This window comes from Zerene cesonia, chromosome 19 (genome assembly GCF_012273895.1).
Source record: "Zerene cesonia ecotype Mississippi chromosome 19, Zerene_cesonia_1.1, whole genome shotgun sequence".
NCBI lineage: Eukaryota > Metazoa > Arthropoda > Insecta > Lepidoptera > Pieridae > Zerene > Zerene cesonia.
Genome location: NC_052120.1, coordinates 8142853 through 8162585, shown reverse-complemented (window position 1 = coordinate 8162585; position 19733 = coordinate 8142853). Strand labels below are relative to the sequence as shown.

At 31.6% G+C, this 19733-nt stretch overlaps 2 protein-coding genes across 2 annotated transcripts in view; both read left to right on the top strand.

Moving 5' to 3' along the window:
• The window catches only part of LOC119834357 (O-acyltransferase like protein-like), a 20023-nt gene extending 18700 nt beyond the window's left edge, over positions 1–1323 (top strand). Inside the window, exons 13-14 of the mRNA XM_038358700.1 lie at positions 717–825; positions 1211–1323. Of these exons, the coding sequence (XP_038214628.1) occupies positions 717–825; positions 1211–1323 (222 nt within the window). The remainder of the gene's footprint in view (positions 1–716; positions 826–1210) is intronic.
• Positions 1324–4226: 2903 nt separating this feature from the next.
• Positions 4227–18535, top strand: LOC119834356 (O-acyltransferase like protein-like). Its single transcript, XM_038358699.1, has 13 exons — positions 4227–4416; positions 9432–9717; positions 10514–10693; positions 11684–11763; positions 12689–12882; positions 14498–14612; positions 15542–15756; positions 15948–16141; positions 16337–16472; positions 16656–16842; positions 17488–17630; positions 18122–18230; positions 18432–18535. Exons 1-13 carry the CDS (start codon positions 4227–4229, stop codon positions 18533–18535), a joined length of 2133 nt encoding a protein of 710 aa, XP_038214627.1.
• Positions 18536–19733: the final 1198 nt, after the last annotated feature.

Below are 19733 nucleotides of genomic sequence, written 5' to 3'. Positions count from 1 at the left end.
GATAGTGTCAGACTTTGTGCGAAATATTTCCCGAATATCCGATTGGTGAATAGGTGGTTCAATACATAGTTTTGAGCTATTATAAAATTATAATCCTACTTATATTATACATGCGAAAGTTTGTGAGGATGTGTGTATGTTTGTTATTCTTTCACGCAAAAACTGCTCAACCGATTGCAATCAAATTTGGTACGTAGATACCTGGACAACTGGAATAACACATAGGCAAATTTTTATCCCGATATTACAACAGGATACGGACTTACGCGGGCAAAACCGCGCGGCGCGGTCTCAATTTATTAAAATTATATATAAACTTTGAACTTACTTTATAAATTATTTATTAACTTTGAAGTAGTTGCAGTCTTTGTTGTTTTGGTATATTTTCCTCCTCAGTGGCCCATCTCAAAGCATAATGGTAGGGATCCTGTGATCCGAGGGGGTCGTGGACGAATTATAACCCCTTCTCTAAAGCGGCTCGACAGAACACAGTGGGGTTTTGGTCGGTAGGAATCCGACATAACCCACGAATTATCTCCAGAGGCCGTGGGTATCTATGCAAGATTTCCCCACTTAAAAAAAATGATCCTGGGATCTCCTATGGAACGCACCAGGATCATACGACAGAGGCCTACCTCCATTACTCACCCACACTGGAATTAGTACTGTTTTAAAACATTACCGTAACTGTCAGTTACATTTACATTTTTTTCCAGCTATTCAATACCATCGCTTTCATTTCGCTGTCTTTCCTGATATCTTTCGCGGTGACCGTCCTTATTGATGCACCATTCTCAACACTTACGAAACTAGCAATTGGAGGAGGTTAGTATTTTAAACATAAGGCATTAATAAATTCACATTCACTTTACCTTCTTAACTCTTTTGCATATACATCGGCTTGACCGAGGTCCTACATTAAATTTTATAAAAGTCGTAAAGTTTATTTATCATGTTTTTATAATTAGTTTCACGATATTATTAGACCTCACAAACGGTGTTTTCCAAATAAGCTAGATAACCGCTGCGCAAATTGAAATTTAAATAAAATAAAAAGTAAAGATATCTATTGAATTGATGAAATTTTTCCTTATGATAACTACTGTAATGTATGCAGTAATTAAAAAATTACATGTATTGGTGTGTGTTTCAATTACCATACACATTATCATTATTCGAATTTTTTCTAACAATTGGATTTTATTTTCAGGTGTAAAGAAAAGTCCTCCAGCGCCCGTAATCGAACCTGAACCAAAAAAGGACCCAGAATGTCAACCTGAATCAACTAATGGGACTAAGGCTGAAGAGAAATCAAATTTATAATCTATAGGATACAATGGTGATACTAGTGAAAAAGATGCGACTCCGAATGAGAATGATGCTATGAGTGTGACTCATTCAACTCTCAGTGTAGTGTGACGTTAATTATCTATATTATATAATGTAGTTGTATAAGTACTAACAATACTGTGCCAACGAGAATACTTAAAGTAATTTTTGTTGTATTTGTTGATTTAACCGGACTCTGATATCAATCTAATCGAAATTGGAACATGAATAATAATAGCATTGGTTTAAAGTCTTAATAATTTACTATTAAGGGTCAAGATTGTTATGATGGTGTAGTCTGCTGAACTGATTTAAAAGAAAGAAATTTGATACATGGATTATGGTATAGAAAAAAATGGCTGCTTTAATAATAAAAGGCAGCATTAGTTTATCTCAAACTAACTTATTTGTGGCCGTAGTGCCGTAGTTCATTAAATTATTAGAAAAAAGTAATAATGTCAAGAAGCATCCACTAACAGTCGCAGATTATTGTAAAACAATTTCGCACGGAGACATTAATTTTATTTTTCATATGATACAATTATATTAGTATTTGGTTCTATATTAATTTATGGTTTTATAGAAATGGTATGATGACATAAGTGGGAATAAAAAAATATGCTATAGGAATAAGATGTATTTGAGGCTATAAATAATAAACTACAGATATTATGTAGATCTATGTATATATTAAATAGTAGAAATCTATACTATATATACTAAGCAATTTTGTATTTGAGCGACATTTTGCGCTTTCATTATACTTATTATGGAGATTAGAAGTATTCTTTGTATATTATTATGGGAGAAGGAAGAATTAAAAAAAATGTTTTTTGTTTTTAATTTGCGTATTATACTAAGAATCAATTGTGACCTAAATCTGCGTGACTTTCAGACAGATTAGTATTTATAGTGATTAAGATAATATGTCTGCTGTCTACGTTGGAATAAGGACGGTCTTTATACAATGTTCTTTATTGCATATGTAGTATCTTGAGATATTCATCTAAATTGGCTTAATGATTCAATATATTATGACGTTTATAATCGTGTCAATTGCCTGTGATTCACGATTACTAATTTTTATCATAAGTGTATTGTCCAGATCAATATAAGATAGTTTGTATTGATTAGTTCAAAGAAATGTATCGTTGTTTTATCAACTGAAAATTAACTAAATTTGTATAACTATGAGTAATGCTTTCTCTGGCCTGAGTCATAATTAATACGCAACGAAATAGATTATCTCATTGTCTTAACTTATCCTTAAATTGTAAAGTTAATATTCCAACAAAGCATGATGTAAATAAATGCCAGGACTCCAATGCTAATCAAAGTGACAATAAATTCAACAACAATTGTTTTAGACAAATGTAATAAACGTAGAAAGTACACGCAATGTTTGTTTTTAATCCAAAAAGTGAAAAGGCTGGGAGAAAAATAACCTATTGGTATTAAAATGGTGATAAAATCAGAGCTTGTAAATTTGTAGATATGATTATAAAAACAAACGAGTAATTAGATTACGCAGAATTCGCGGAAGGTTTGCATGACGTGACATTTAAAAAATAAGCTTACCTATACCTAAACAAAGATAATGATTAATTAGTGGCAGTTATATTTTTGAAAAAAGATGTCAAGAACCAATTAAAACGCAATTTTACGCCGTCAAAAAATGTTTACAGCATCACTATAATTTACCTAAAGTAACTATTAAAGTCGACAAACCTACGGTCAGGTTAAATTAAATATTTTGTAACCTAAAAAAAAACTTCAAATAATATGGCAACTACGTATTTGACACGTATTATTGCATAAATTTAAATCCTTTTTATCAAAGCGAATCTTTACATGAGGATTGATCAATTTTAGTTCAAGAATAAATACGCACATCTCTGAGTTCATAATGTCTTTATCGTGCCCACTACGTATTAAAATATAATGTGAAATATGGAAACAGGAAATGAAATTTACGGCCATTTTATCAATACGGTAGTAACAATGGGGAAAAGCACATAGTTATTTATAGCCCACAAATATAGTGAAGTGCAATAAAAATTATACAACCCGATTAAATTCCGTCAATTGAAATGATACCGTTCTGCTGATATAATTATGATTTATGGTTGCTTCTGAACTAGTAGCACAACGTGGGTTGATTTTAATTACATTATAAATATGTTAGATTTTTTTACTTTGTCTTTATTTTTTAACTGCTGCGATTCGAAAAGCCGCAGAAACTGATACTCTTCTAGAAGTTTTCTGTCCATTCAGAACAATCAAACAGAATTTAAATCATTGGTCAGAAATTTTCCTGTTAATTTACCACGTATGAAATCCATACAATATTATCGTTTATTAAATCCTTCTTGTTGTATTTAATCGTTTTTGAATTGATATCATGAAAATCCGGTACTTCCTTTAGCCGATTTGTTTAGTTTATCGTTAACTGTTGGTAATCTTTTTACAACGTTTGATTATATCAATGGAGCTGGTCTATAATATTTATGTTTCGATAGTTTTATAATAGACTGATTGTATATAATTCGTGAACTGTTATTAAGCTGTTTTGATAAACTTCTTGAAATATTAAATAATGTATAATAAATCTACTCCTTTTATTTTGTACTCCTTCAACAAAAAATATTAAGATTCTGCAAATATCTTTAAGGCATTCTAAACATCGTCGCGACAAACGAACTTACCTACATTTTCATTATATCAAAATTCGTACAGTTCGCAGATAATTATGGGACTTCTTGATAAAAGGCTATATATTGATAACAGCATTAGTCTTCTTGATTAATATACCAGATGTTAAGCCCAGTACAGCAGTACTTTAGCAGTATTTAAGCGCAGCGTTAGTAGTAAAAGCAGTATGTAAATTCGGTATAAATATGTGGAATTATATCAGACGTGGATTTATATTATGGTTCATTGTTGTTGTGAAAGCACAAATCCATGGTCCATCGGAGGTGCCGAGGGATTCGTTTGATCAGCAATTGTACGAATCAGTGCTTGATCCTGAGTTATGTCGGCGAGAAATGTTGCATATGGTTCTGGAAAATCAGATGCTCTGGCTGCAACGTAAGTTAGAGTATATATATTGTGATATCTATAAGTATTGATAGTTATACTAGTGTTCCGCCCACGTAAATAAAGGAAATAGACAGCCCGAAGCTATTTCCACATCGTTCCACATTGCCATGGAAATTCCAAGATTAAATCATATCGAATCTAAAAATCTATGTACCAAATTCCTTTTAAATCTGTTCAGTGGTTTAGACGCCAAGAACAGATAGACAGAATTACTTTCGCATTTATAATTTAAGTAGAGAAGTAAAGATTACTAAGTCTAATGTGCGTCTAAATTTTGGACGGTATCATAAAAGAATGTCGTGTTGAACGGATTTATATTATATAGCTAGTTTCCTCACAATAAAAAATCTTTTTAATCTAGCTTGCAAGGTGATATATAAATAAATTAAATTGAAATGGAAACTTTGACATTAAGTATAATTTTTGCAATTATATTTAATAATTATAAACATAATTATGTGATTAATTTTTTATTTTGCTTTCATCATCATCATCAGCCCATACATGTTCCCACTGCTGGGACACAGGCCTCCTATGAGGGTTCAGGCCATAATCCACCACGCTGGCCAAGTGCGGGTTGGCAGATGTCGCATGTCGTCGAACTTTTGATTCTTGGACATGCCGGTTTCCTCACGATGTTTTCCTTCACCGTTTTAATCAGTGGTGATGTTATCCAAATGTGCAGATAAATTGAAAAATCAATTTATTTCCTGCATGCTCGCCCGGTCTCGAACCCCGACTTATCGATTTTGAAGTCCGAGGTTCTCACCACTGAGCCACCACTGCTCACCACACCTTCATGTCATAAAAACTTTAAAATATTAACGTACGTCGAAATATAATATGCTTTTTTCACTCGTGACTTTTTTTATATTATGACATAAAAAAAGCGTAACATAGCGTGCCGGTGAGTGAGATTCGCAGAGATAGTGCCTCTGCGACTGCGCTGCCCGCTTTTTTTCGATAAGGGTTCATGTAAAGGAAATAATTATTATTTCTTAATCTTATAGTGCAAAAATTAAACATATTTTTTTAAACACGCATTACATGTTTGAGTGAGTGAGTTATATTTTCTGTATAGTATATATTTTCTGTATATCTTTATCTGTATAGTAATCTGTGTAATAATCTTTAATATAATATGTAGTCTTTTGCTGTTTTTACGAATTATTTAGATATTATTTTTTGGTAGAGGAATGTTATATAGCTAATAAAACTCTCTAATTAATTACGGATTTTTTTGCATAATCTTTTTTGCATAATCTTATCTTATTTGCATATAACTCTAAATATATTAATGTATAGAATAGATAATTAAGATTTTTACCAATATTATCAAAGTACAAGCCTTTTGATGTAAAATTATAATACTTACAACGCCTTTTTAAAACGTAAATGATGTTCATAAATTCAACAGTTGATAATATTATCTTCATTTATAATGCGAATTTTATGTCGCATTCTTCACAAGATTGATGACACTACTAATAACTATTTTTTTAATCAGTGCATTAGCTATTTAAACAAGGGTCGATAATTTTCGTACTAAATGTCATCCCAAAATAAAATCGATGTAATAACCTTGTACCTTTTTAAGAAAGCCCAAAATAACTTAGCTAGTTGGGTGGTGTATTTATTTGAAATGAAATAATTTTCAACGGATGTCACTGAAGCTTTGTTCAAAACCATATCTCGGTCGCGGTATAATGTTTGAAGAGGTCCTACCATAAAATCGGTGCTCCACTATCTCTACGTCACACACTATGATAACATTAACGCCCCAAATAAGTAATATATCTCATTGCTGGGATTAGCATCAATCTCCAATTGTTGCATATTCTTCAATCGTTCTCTAATCTGCATGCCACAAAAGCAATCCCTCGGTTGATTGCTGACAAGCTTTTGTTAGAAAATGGATTGCTTGTTCAATCTATTAAAGTCGATTGCGAATTTTTTTTATTGGGAAAGATTATTAACATCGCGCTTTAAACAAAAAAAGGTGTCGCCAGGTGGACACCTAACTATTAAATGTTTTTATACTGCACAGACTATATACGAAATTTAACATAGTTTTGTGTACAACCTTTTTAATAAATAATACGATTAATAACAATGGCATTCTTCGAATTCAGAGTGAATAGACTTCTGTTCGAATAATTAAAAAGATATTCGATCTCTTATCCTTTGTATCGTACACTCACGCGGAACTCTGGCGTGTCACATATATCGATAATTTACAATTCCCTAGATAAGATAAGAACTAATTGCTATTTTTATTAAATCTCAGTTTTTATACGCATTACAAGACGAAATCGCGTACCGTACAGTGAACATGAAAACCATCTGCAATTAAAAGTGAAAGTGTTGTGAAAAATGGGTTACAAATATTTCTTAAGTATTTTTATTTTTAGTCTCATAGGCAATCAAATTGGGGCTTCAAAACTATTGCCTTCTTCGTTGTTCGACGATGATCGGTACGAGTCGGTTATTGATCCTGAATTATGTTTACGGGATATTGCGTATCTATTGCTCCAAAATCAAATGTTACTGCTTGAATGTAAGTGCAGAATACATAATGCCTAGCATGGGCCAATACATAAATCATTTTGTAAACACTCGATTCTCATTTTGAAAAATCCAGTTCGTACAAAATGATTTGTCTTCACAATACATTCGATACACACAAAACAGGGAAATTATAAAATAATTTTATAACTAGATATGTACAAAATAATTTTATTATTTACTAGCTGTTCGCCCGGCTTCGCCTATAGAACATACTCTGTGAAGCTACAGCTTTCTAAAGGTGAAAGAATTTTTGAAATCGGTCCACAGGTTTTACGTGAAAACGCTTTTGAACAAAGGTTTCTTTATAATATTAGTGTAGATTTTATTGCGAAATACGTAATAACCTATTTCATTTTAAATGTTTGGAACAGATTATTTAATTTAGAAATATATGACTTTTTAATTTTTGACCCGAGATCTCCTCGCGACCACGCTCGTATAGTGTTCGAAAGTGTTCGAAACGTTGTAAGTAATATTGCTTTGTGCCATCGCGTACACGTTAAACATTCCTTTACAAAAAGGTTGCCTGGAAGAGATTGCTCTTGAGCAATAAGGCCGCCTTATAGTGCATGTGTGCCGACATGGTCTTTTTTTTACAATGTCAATTTAATTTTCGGTAATATGTACTATAAAGAATAAATAAATAATATAATGAAAATCGAATCACATTTAAAATCGACTAATAAATCAAAATATATAATTTCTAAATGTATAATATTCGCGTAAAATAAAACAAAGGATCATTTAATATTCGTTATTTTTGCGACACATTCGATTAACTCCCACTCTGTTAAGTCGCTGGTATCAGCGAAAAAACCATTTTTTTCGTCATTACGTAATTAGACCCCTAAATCGCCATCCAACAGATCACCAAAATTTTGTGTTATCGTCTTCCGGTCTATTTTTGAGTATCTATCGATTGCTGACATTGGGATGTTTGATAAGATTACTGTCCGAAATTAGTTCGTTTTAATAATTATAAGTATGTGACAGACGTAGGTAATTAAGAACTCATTTGAAACACTGTTCGTAAATGAATTTCTTAAAAAAAAAATGCGGAGAAAATATTTTCGGCCAACCCTTTGTATATATTTATATTATAAATGGATAAAGTTTGTGAGTTTTAGTATTTGGTCACGTTAGGGATAGTATCTGGATGTAATGAATCGATTTCAAAAATTATTTCAACGTTAGTCATATAGGTATGTGATCCCTGAGTATTATGTACTTCATAAATAATGGCGGCCGGCTCCGGCAAAACCGGGGGGGACCGCTAGATTAGAATAAACACGTTAAATATAGGATTTAAATACTTTATTATTCATTAGATATAATGTGAAATCATCGATTACATAAATTATAAATAATTTTATTTATTTATTATACATTTCCATGTAGTTTACATTGATTGAATAAAAAAACTATAGACTATGTAAAGAAATTCTCATCTGTATTTTTAGCATTATACATTTGTAACTAAATTCATATTAGGAATGAAAAGAAGAACTACTGAAAATCAGCGCTGCGCATTACGCGTAACACATGCTGAGTAGTTACTCTTTTTAGCACCACACCAATTAGTCATAAGTTCATTTTTTTATTTAAATTTCACATTAAATAATGTTAAATAAACATTCTTTCTTCCTTTCAAAAGCATAATAAGTAAATAATTAGTACTTAGATTATTTTTCAAAAATCTATTCCAAAAGCTTTCACCTACGCCTATTCACATGAAAAAGTTTGTTAATCTATAACAATTGCGCATTTCATTAAATGAATAAAAATCCCAAAGAATTTAATAATACCTTGTGAAAACCTACAGATATTTTTTCCTTCTATTTATTGTTACATCATAAATTGATCACGTCAATAAAATTGTATTGATAGTGTGAATATCATAGATTGTATCTTCACTACTGTATATTATCCAACGTTAATAGGTGTTGTGTAATAACAATCAAACCTTATCATATATCATAGTTTGATTTTCGATTTTGTATCGAAAATATTAGCTATAAATCAATGTCAAAATGAACACCAACATTTTAAGCCGAATTAACATTTATTAAAAATCATCGTTAGTAATATAATCATAATATGCCAAATAATAAAATCACGAATTATTCAATGATTACAGTAACCGTATTGGTGCAATACTTATTTGCACAAAATGCTGTAGCTTATATGGCAACAGTTACTTCACAAATAAAATTACACGTAAAACCACTTATAAAGAATCTCAATTAATATTATAAGGCTCCATAAAACATACTTACAACAAAAATAGGTGAAAAAATATTCCACAAAGTGAGGGTAGTAAGGAAAAAAAACTACAAGCAAGTTGGATTATTTGAAACTTATAAAGAAATCCGCCTTCGTCAAAATTACCACCATGCCTAATTTCATTGGATAATTCACAAAATATTTCATTCTAGTTCTGGACGCTGGGCCTCGAATCCCGACTGGTGTCTTCCAAGGCAGTACCAACCATTTGGGCAATTATTTTCAATGTTTATCAATAAGAGAAGAATCTCTAGACCCGCCTATACAGGGCAAATATTGCTCGTTGAAAGTACCTTTGAATCAATCATTAGAGTTTCCCCCCGGTTCGGAATATGGTGATGTCAATGGAAGGCAATTACTGGCGGACGAGATACGGAAAAGAGGGAAGGACCCAGAGGTTTTACTGAAAGCTTTAGAGAAAAGTGGAGAGAATGGACCGTGAGTAATAAAGATGATTTTTTTTTTTCTCGGATTGCACTAGTATAGGTGGTTACTGTGTTAGTATTATGCTCACAACCTTTATATATTAAGGTGATTTAGAATAATTATAAAAGTAAATTATAAATATAAAATAGGATTTAGACATTAGTGATTTAGGTTAGGTGATTCGATCGTATATCGTATTCGGTCGCATAGTTACAATTTTATTATAATGTAGGTATATAGTACAGTAATATATTTCTCATTATCATGAAATAAATTCCATGTAGATTTAATGCGATAAATCATTTGCTATCAGAGCTATCGATCCTTTAAGAAAATTCTTGGGTCATAAACGCATCAATGAGAATATTATCTTAATCCCTTTAGTGTGTAAAAAAGATATTTAAATGTTTAAAATTTTTATGTTGATGATACTGTTATATAAAGTAATATAAACATTACTTTATATAGGAAAGAGTATTTTTGCAGAATTTAAATTTGCTTGTAAGAAATTATCATTTTTTTAATTATTAAATCACACTCCCTGCATATCTTCTAGAAATTTCATTGTTTGCATGAAATGATTTGAGTATTCAGGTTTAGTAGAAACGCTGTTTTTGCTTTTATTGCTTTGTAAATATAAAGAAGCACACATAAATGCAGACGTAATAGCAACAGCTATTCATTTCTTAATTGTAGCAATATAAAAGACTTATAATTATACTTTAATACTTTCCGTTCAGTTCGTGTGGTTACAATGATACCTATAGTTACAAACGACACAAACTTCTAACGATCTCTCTATTTTCAGAACTGGGTTCCTAGAATTCCTGTCCGCTATATCATATAGATATGGGATTTGCATACCGCAAACGTGTTCAACAGAAGAATGGGTAGCGAGTGCCTTAAGTTCTGTTGGTTTCGAATTTGAAGAGGTGTACTGCCGTCTTCCCAACGATAAGCCTTGGGTTGCTGCGGACTGGGTCGCCACGTAAGTTACATTGCATTATAATATATGGTCTGTGTACAGTGGGTAATTTAGCCTACGTATGATGGTAAAACAATATTTGGAAATTTAACGGTTTTTAAACGCGATTTATTCATTATATTATTAACCCGACGTTTCGAGCACTTTACAGTGATTTATTGATTATATTGTTTGAGTTGACGAGTCATACAAAAACTGTTATTTTTATAATCAAATCAGGTTTTTTAAAAATCACTATTTTTAAACAGAATCCAAATTTGTATTATCAGCAGACGGTCATTGATTATTTTAAAACTTTAATCGTAATGCTTATTTATAAAAATACAAATATTCCTTGTTTATAAGAGTATGAAATGAAGTTTTGTATAGTATGGAATATTATTTATTAGATGCTTAATTTTTGTCTTATCTTATATTCATGTAACAATAAAAATAAATTCACAATACTGAAAAATATACCATTCTTTGTATAAATCTCACACTTTATGATAGACGTAACATGGGTAATGTTACGATTATCTGTTTCGAGACTACAGATTGGTGACTTTCTTGTGTTATATCTTCGAAGTGTGGGCTCTTTTTCATCTATATAATATGTTATTGGACATTATCATAAAAATGTTACGGGTGCTACTACACCAGCTACTTAGTAGCCTGTTCTCGTGTGTTCGCCCGCGTAGTCAAAGGAAATTCCTATGGGAATGAACGGTAAATAGTCGCCTCTGTCACTCTCTTGCCTCTTAATTTTCTCCAGAGCCAAAATTCATAGCAAAAAGTACTTCCTTCGTGAAATTAAGATAAATCAAAACAATTCCGCAAATATAATATGTATTAGTATAAGTGAATTAGTAAGGATTGTTATTCAACAGAAGACAGAGAGAGAGTGATATTAAAGTGAAATATATTGACCGAGTACATTATGATTGTAAAAATGTCCAAAAAGTGTTTTGCTAATATGAAACAAAGGGATTCAAATGTATGTTATTGTTTCAGAGTTATCTTCTCATTGCTCACGCTGATCACACTATTGAGTACATGCTATGACCTCCATTGTACGTTTACATTGAAAAAAGGTAATTTGATTGATTAGATTTTTCACTATGTCAGCGTCTTTTATGCATTAAAATCAGAATCAATAAAAACATACAAATCAGAATTTTCTATTAACATTGGTCCACTGCATTGAATTGGTGAAGGAGTGAGGAAACCGGCATGTGATTTGTTATCCATTGAACCGTTTTTAATTCAGCCTGGTATATTCAAACCTGAATTTAAATAAACCCTGAATCTTAATCTTAATAAGCTGAAAATGCTGATTATCAAACCAGTTCAATCCGCTTGTATATGAGGCTTTTTCTTGTAATTATAGTAAATACACGTGGATCGATGATGATAGCAATTATCGAAATGCTTAATCCATATCAAGGTGTAATCCTTAAGCGTGTGCTGATTATAATTCTGCAATTTCCATATTGAATGGTAATTTTTAAGGACAATGAAATCAGAAATTTCCTTTCTTCACCCGTTCCAGTCCATTCCTTCTTGCCAGTCGTTAATCCTTTTCTTTTCCCTTACCCTAAAAAGGGCAGCGCATTCGCAGAGGCACTACCTTTGCGAGTATTCATGAGCGCTGGTGATGGCTTACCATCAGGCGAACCACCAGCTCAGTTGCCAAAAACATCTTGCCACAAACATTACAAAACTTTATAATGCTTCGAGCGGGGAAATTACAAAGTTGCACATATATAATAGCTGCGCCCCGCGGTTTTACCCGCGTAAGTCCGTATTCCGTAGGAATATCAGGATAATAAGTTGCCTATATGATATTTCAGTTGTCCAGTTGTCTGCGTACTAAATTTCAAAAGCAGCAAACACACACACATCCTTATAAACTTTCGCATTTATAATATTAGTAGAATTTATAAAAGTAGGAAGGATATAATACAGTAGGATTAGTAGGATTTGATTAAAAAATGTTAATCCTGTATTTATTTTTAGATCCAAAACAAATGAATCCCTACTTCAGAATATTCTCCGTGTACACGAACGCCCGTCGACTCACAACATTCACTAAGAGCAGCGATGCTCTGGAGTGCTTGGATGGTATAAGATCGTTATCCATGATGTGGGTCATCATTGGACATACGTTCTCCATGTATAATCACTTTACGAACCTTCTAGATGTTATAGATGTAAGTATTTACTGAATGATTCAAGGTCTACAGAGTTAGCGTTGGTTTACTATTACTAAAGTTACAGATATAGCACATAAAATGAATGGATTTGCTATTAAATTGTCATATTAATAATATGATCAAATAGAGTTGTTTAATAACTACGTAGTATAAAATAAAGTCGCTTTTTCTGTTCCTATGCATAAATCTTTAAAACTACGCAACATATATTGATGGGGTATTTTTAATAGATAGAGTGGTTCAAGAGGAAGTTTTATATGTATAATAACATCTATTAAACTACTCCGAATTAACGCGTGCAAAGCCGCGGGCAAAAGCTATTTTTTTATAAAATATTTGAGACAATATTTATATATAGTTGTAAGAGCATATTTTTCTGCAATATCATCACCATCAATCAGTATACTCGTAGTGTTCCCACAGCAGTGACCCAGGTCTCCTAATGAGGGCCCTAGAATATGATGTTGCCATAATAATATATTTATGAAACTAAAGTACGACTTTGTACTAAAAGTTAGTGGTAAGGATGTATAAAAAGCCACGAACGAGACGATTATGTTTGTTTCTTTTCAACAAAGTATCGCAATTGCAACACAAGCGCGTAGTGCGGTCGCTCACGAACTCAGTATTATGTTATCAGTGGTTTTACTAAGCTACTCCCTATGTGACTCTCTAGGCTCTAGGCACGAAGCAAGCCGCTTCATGCCTCCGTCTGTGCGACCTAAGGAAAATATACAAAACTAACTGCACACCCCGACACCAACCGGGTAGTCATTATCGTGATTGAAATAATATAAACTATCATACCTTTTAAGTCGAATCAAACAGCACATGGTGTGCAAATTTGATAAAAAGAAATTGAGTAATTTAGGAGTCCATTACGGACAAACGATGTGACACACAAATTTGAATAATTTATATAGAATAAGATTGAAGCAGAGAAAACTAGTATGTTCCGGATTTAATTTTTTTTTTGGAAATCATGTGTATGATGGATTAAAAGATAGCTATCTATATTATCATTTTTATTGATATATGTATTGCAATAATATAATACTAGAAATATATTTTATTAAAACATTTTTCATGTACGTTAATTATGATGAGTAATGATCACGTTTGTAAGATAACATAATGACATATTTTAAAAAGGTAAAATACAAGAAAGAGATTAAATTATAATATTAGTCATTTCCTCTCCATTTTTTATTTAAATCAAACATACACATAACAATTCTGATTTGTGATATGCTTGTAAAGCCCATTATATATATTTACATGTGTATATAAAATTCTCATTCCAATGTTATTTACCATACTCCTCTAAAATCCTGTTCTCTGTCTGAGAATCGACTAAAATCTATTTTCCATACCCCTAAATCGAAACAGTAAAAACAGTTTTTGGCGGTTCAGCTACTATTATTATAATAACCTTAGTATTCACTATTGAGCCTTATTATACTGTGGTTCAGCTCCTGTTAAAAAAAATAGATACAAACAAATATTTTATCGTATTCTTAACCATAACACCAGATTAAGTTATCCATAGATGGCAAAATTTGAAATTTTTCTACGTATTTTAATGTGGCAATTATTATTTATGTATTTTTAGTTCCTGGTTTCGGGTCCCGCTACTTTGATTCAAACCGGTGTATACGCAGTGGATACGTTTTTCACAATAGCCGGCATTCTTCTAGTATACACGTCAGTTGGGAAAATGACTTCAAGTAAGTTTAACGATACAAATCTAATATATAAATTTCTCGTGTCACAGTTTTCGTTGCCATACTTTACGATATTTGTAACATGATTTTGATGAAATTTTTTGTGCTTATCCGCTATCTATGAGAATCGGACAACATCTATTTTTCATACCCCTGAATGATAAGAGTAAGGCAGAAGAGCGTTTGCCGGGTGCAGCTAGTATTATTGTGTTTTCAAATTATAGTTTTATAATGCAAATTTAATCAGATCCGTCAGCATACTATTGTTTAGAATATGTTGAACAAACCTATTATAAAGGGAACGATTTATAACCTTAGTAGAACGCGCTTATGTCTAAAACTATTGGTTCAACTTGAAAAATAAGCTGATGATTAATATTGCAAAAGCGGGGTTTTATCTTCTCAAATTTATACGTATACGTATAAATTAGGCAAAAAGACGCGGGTTCGAATCCTGCCTCGTGAGCAAATTTTTTCAAATCTTTCAAAATTTCTCATCAAATTTATACGGTTTCAACACCTCATCCGAAATGTTTGATTTATATTAACTTCCTTTAAAAAAAGGAAAAATGTAAAATAAGATACTTAAAACACGTAGATTAATTATATCCATCATGATTAAGGGATTAACATCATCATTCTCATATTTTGATAAAACGATTATAGTATTTAAGGTTTTTAGGTAAGTACTTAATATAGACTTTCCTTAAAATAAAAAAGATAACAGTATTATTAACTGCTTTGATTGAATATGTTTGATACTAAAGGATATGGGTATTTACTTAGTAAAGAGTGTTTATGATTATAAAAAAATGAGAATAAAAGAATGTTGTATCATCAATCATCAAATATCAAATAAAACAAAAGCATAAGTTAATACCAAACAATGACGACCAATTAGAAATTTGATTAAATCTTAACAATTTTTATAGGGTCGCTTCTTCGAGGTCTGCATGCTTTTTATTTGAATCGAATTTTTCGTCTCTTCCCACTTTTGGCGGCAATCGTCCTTCTGGAAGCCTCCTTCTTCCATAGAATAGCGGATGGGCCTTACTGGCTGACTGTAGCCAGAAATACAGAGAGATGCAGAACCTGGTGGTGGACAACATTACTTTATGTGCAGAATTATGTGAACCCAGATGACATTGTGAGTTGTAATATCCATCACAAAAAGTTATTAGATTAAAATAAATGTTGCTAATAGACTATAAAGGATTTAAAATAATTAGTTTATGCGCTAAGACAGACTGCTTTTGGCTCAAAATGTTGGGTATTTTCAAGTCTAAATGATGATATCTTTCATTCGTTTTTATTACAATTTAATAATGTATTTTTCAGTGCATCGCCCACTCATGGTACTTGGCGATAGATATGCAGATCCATATTATATCACCTCTAGTATTATACTGGGTTTTGTCTGGAAAGAAGAAGGTTGCATGGACAGCGCTGTTTGGAGGAATTTTGACTATCTTGACAGCTTCCACCATATTCAACTTCTTTAAGGATATGCCGTCTAGTAACGCTAGTATCGTGTAAGTATTAGTTACATTCTTACATTAAAACAATCGCCAATCAAGTGAAAACAGTGAAATAAAATTTTCGCCGACATGTATAACATAATCTGATGTAGAAATGGTTATTAAAGTAACTTGCTTTGCTATATTAATTTTTCTCCTTCTTCAGGAAACTTATCAGTTGTTTAATACTGTGTTCGAAATTGTTTTCAGTCGCTTAGATGAACAAAGCTATTACATGAACAATTTCTATCAAAATACTCTTACAAGAGCTTCTTCGTTCTTCTTCGGTATGGCACTCGGGTATTTACTGACTATCACAAAGGGAAAGAAAATAAAAATGAACTGGGTAAGCCTCTCAAGACTTATGTAAATAATAACAATTACTTTAATATTTAACAAGATGAAATTACCTAATTAATATAACTTTATATTGGAATTAACAACGTCTAACTCAACAAAAAATTCTATGAAATTTCGCCACTTACGTATTGTTTCTTCGAGATATTTAGTAATACTTTTAATATTTCAGGTGGTTGTTATTGCAATGTGGATGTTATCTTTAGCGATGTTCGCTGTTATTTTCTACTATACCTATGAGATAATGCAATTAGACTGGGATAATCAAATCTTTGACAATTTTTACAACTCCTTCGGTAGACCAATTTGGTCACTAGCATTGTCGTGGGTTATTTTTGCTTGCATCCATGGATATGGAGGTGAGATATAGAATAAGTAAAGTTATTTATATTATGTATTGAATTTTTTACATAACCACAATTTTTATTAATGTGCGGGAGAAGAAAGAAGGCTTTCCATACAGTCTCCATTCCTAATTTCCTGATACAGCTGGAGAATATGGGTGAAAGGGGTCTTCACAGACCCCTTTCACCCATATATAGATTAATTATCAGACTTCACAAGTAGGATGCAGAGTGTAAAAGTAGAAGGTTATGAAAATGACTGTTCAGAGAGAACATATTGCGTCCCACTAGGTAGAATCTTAGGTCCAAATTTTTTCCTTGTTTATATCAATGTATCATGCGGTACAAGCTGCGCCCCGCGGTTTCAAACGCGTAAGTCCGTATCCTAAAAAGTTGCCTATATGTTATTCCAGTTGTCCAGCTGTCTACGTACCAAATTTCATTGCAACCGATTCAGTAGTTTTTGCGTGAAAGAGCAACAAACACACACACATCCTTACAAACTTTCGCATTTATAATATTAGTAGGATTGTCTTACCTGGACTAGATCTTCTGATATTAGCTTATGATAATGTTTTACTGGTTATGAAATGACTTGTTACCTATTATAGCAGAGCACCTAATATACAAAAATACAGTCTAATAAATAATCGTTCATAGGTCCTGTAAATTGGTTGCTCTCGCATCAGATGTGGAAGCTACCTAGCCGCATCTCCTATGCCATGTATCTATTCCACTATTCCTTCATGTTTATTGCCGCGGGAATGCAACTGTCACCTATTTACTTCACACCAGCACAGTCGGTATGTATCTATTATTATGTACCTATTTTTACATTTAGAAATTTTGATGGTTTTCAACCGCGTCTTAGTCGTATATTAAGTATAAGTTAACTTAGTAATAGTTGATTAAGTATAAGTTACTAGCTTTTGCCCGCTGCTTGGCTCGCGTTAAATGTGGAGTAGTTTAATAGACGTTATTATTCACATAAAGCTTCCTCTTGAATCACTATCTATTAAAAAAAACCCATCAAAATCCGTTGTGTTGTTTTAAAGATATATAAGCATACACACATACGGAAAGCGACTTTGCTTTTTACTATGCAGTGATAGTGACAAATTGCGACGATTTTTCTTAGTTTTAAACATATGTTTTGCACACCATCTCTTTCTACCTCCGAGAAGACAAATCAAATAACATCGTATTGTAATATACACACATAAACAGAGAAGGAAAAGACGTATATAATAACAGATCCATTTGTAAAGGATATAAAAAATGTATACAATTTCAGCTGTTTGATTTCATCGGGCACTTCACACTGGCGTTCGTGGTATCTTTCTGCGTAACGGTTCTCATCGATGCTCCATTTTCAACTGTTACAAAACTCATCATGGGAGGAGGTATTTTAAAATAAGAATTTTATACAAACTTAGCTATTTAACAAACACTTAAACAAAAGAAATTTGGTGAAATATATGAAAAAATAAATAAACAAATATTATATTATGTTAAAGTATTTTTGATATCTAATTTTACGTCATAAGATAATTGAAACAGCATTGACAATTTTTGTAAGAACAAAAATTAATTATTTTTTTCAGGACCCAAGAAGAAACGGCCGCCTCCTCCAATAGAAGCCAAGCCCTCAACTGAAGCTCAAATTGAAAATGGAACGGAAGTTGATGCCACAGACAAAAAAGAATAACCGAATTTAAAAGATTAAGTGATATAAATTTATGAATAACTACTAATCTTAGGGATTATTGGTGGAATAAATGCCATTAGGGTAGGTAATATTTAATTTCAATTTGTATAGGGAAAATTTGCTCTCTGTCAGTGTATTTTATTATCTCACATAAGAGAATTAACCAAGCAAATGTAAACTTTAACACTTTTATATTTGCTTGGTGAGCTTTTTCTTTTAATTATCAATTGAAACTTATGCTCAATTATATATCCATCGAAGTAATCTGTCTAATGAATTCTAGTAGGTAAATATTGATTATACTACTCATTTAACGAACGGAGGATGTACAAATTGTTATTTAATCTTTAAGAAGGTTTACTGGGGCAAATTGACTAAGGTAATCTCAATATTCTGTTTTTGTAAATATTATATACATACCTCTTTATAAATATTATTGTAATCGTTAAATAAAGTGTTACATATACAAAACATTTTACTTTTATTTAATCGGTATAATATTTAATATTTTATTGTATTAAATCTGTATTTTTTATTTTTTGTGAAAACGCCATCTTTGTTTTCGCATGGTTACTATCATAACATTTTTATTATAGTGACATCTATTGATGTTTTCTTTAACTAAAGTGAACATATTTTTATATTATTTTAATTTCTTTTATGAGTTTTGAAGAACATTTTAACTGAATGGATTGGATCAATTTGAATCAGTACCTGTTTTTTTGCTTACAAAGTCATTTGTGACTGAATATATTTTATGACCAATGTTTCACGCTATTATACATAAGTGACATCTGTTAATATTAATACAAACTACGTTAATTATTAACATACTATTGTGTTGTTTTAGTTCCAAATTGTATTGAGCAATGGGATGATGGGATGAATGATGGTTCTTGATAAGTGTACGAAATTTGAATGAAATCTGCATGTTTAAAGTGAGAAATAAGGTGTTTTCGTTCATTATTGTTTTCAGCATATATTAAAAATTATTTGTATGATAGATATATAACTCCAATCGAGTACACGAAAAATATGGCACAAAGCGCCCCACGCTTTTTTCACAACAATACTAGTATTTTTCATTCATTATTATTTTCAGTTTGTATTAAAAATTATTCACAACAATATTAGTATTTTTCGTTCATTATTGTTTTCAGCTTATATTAAAAATTATTTTATAGTTTTTAGTTTGATG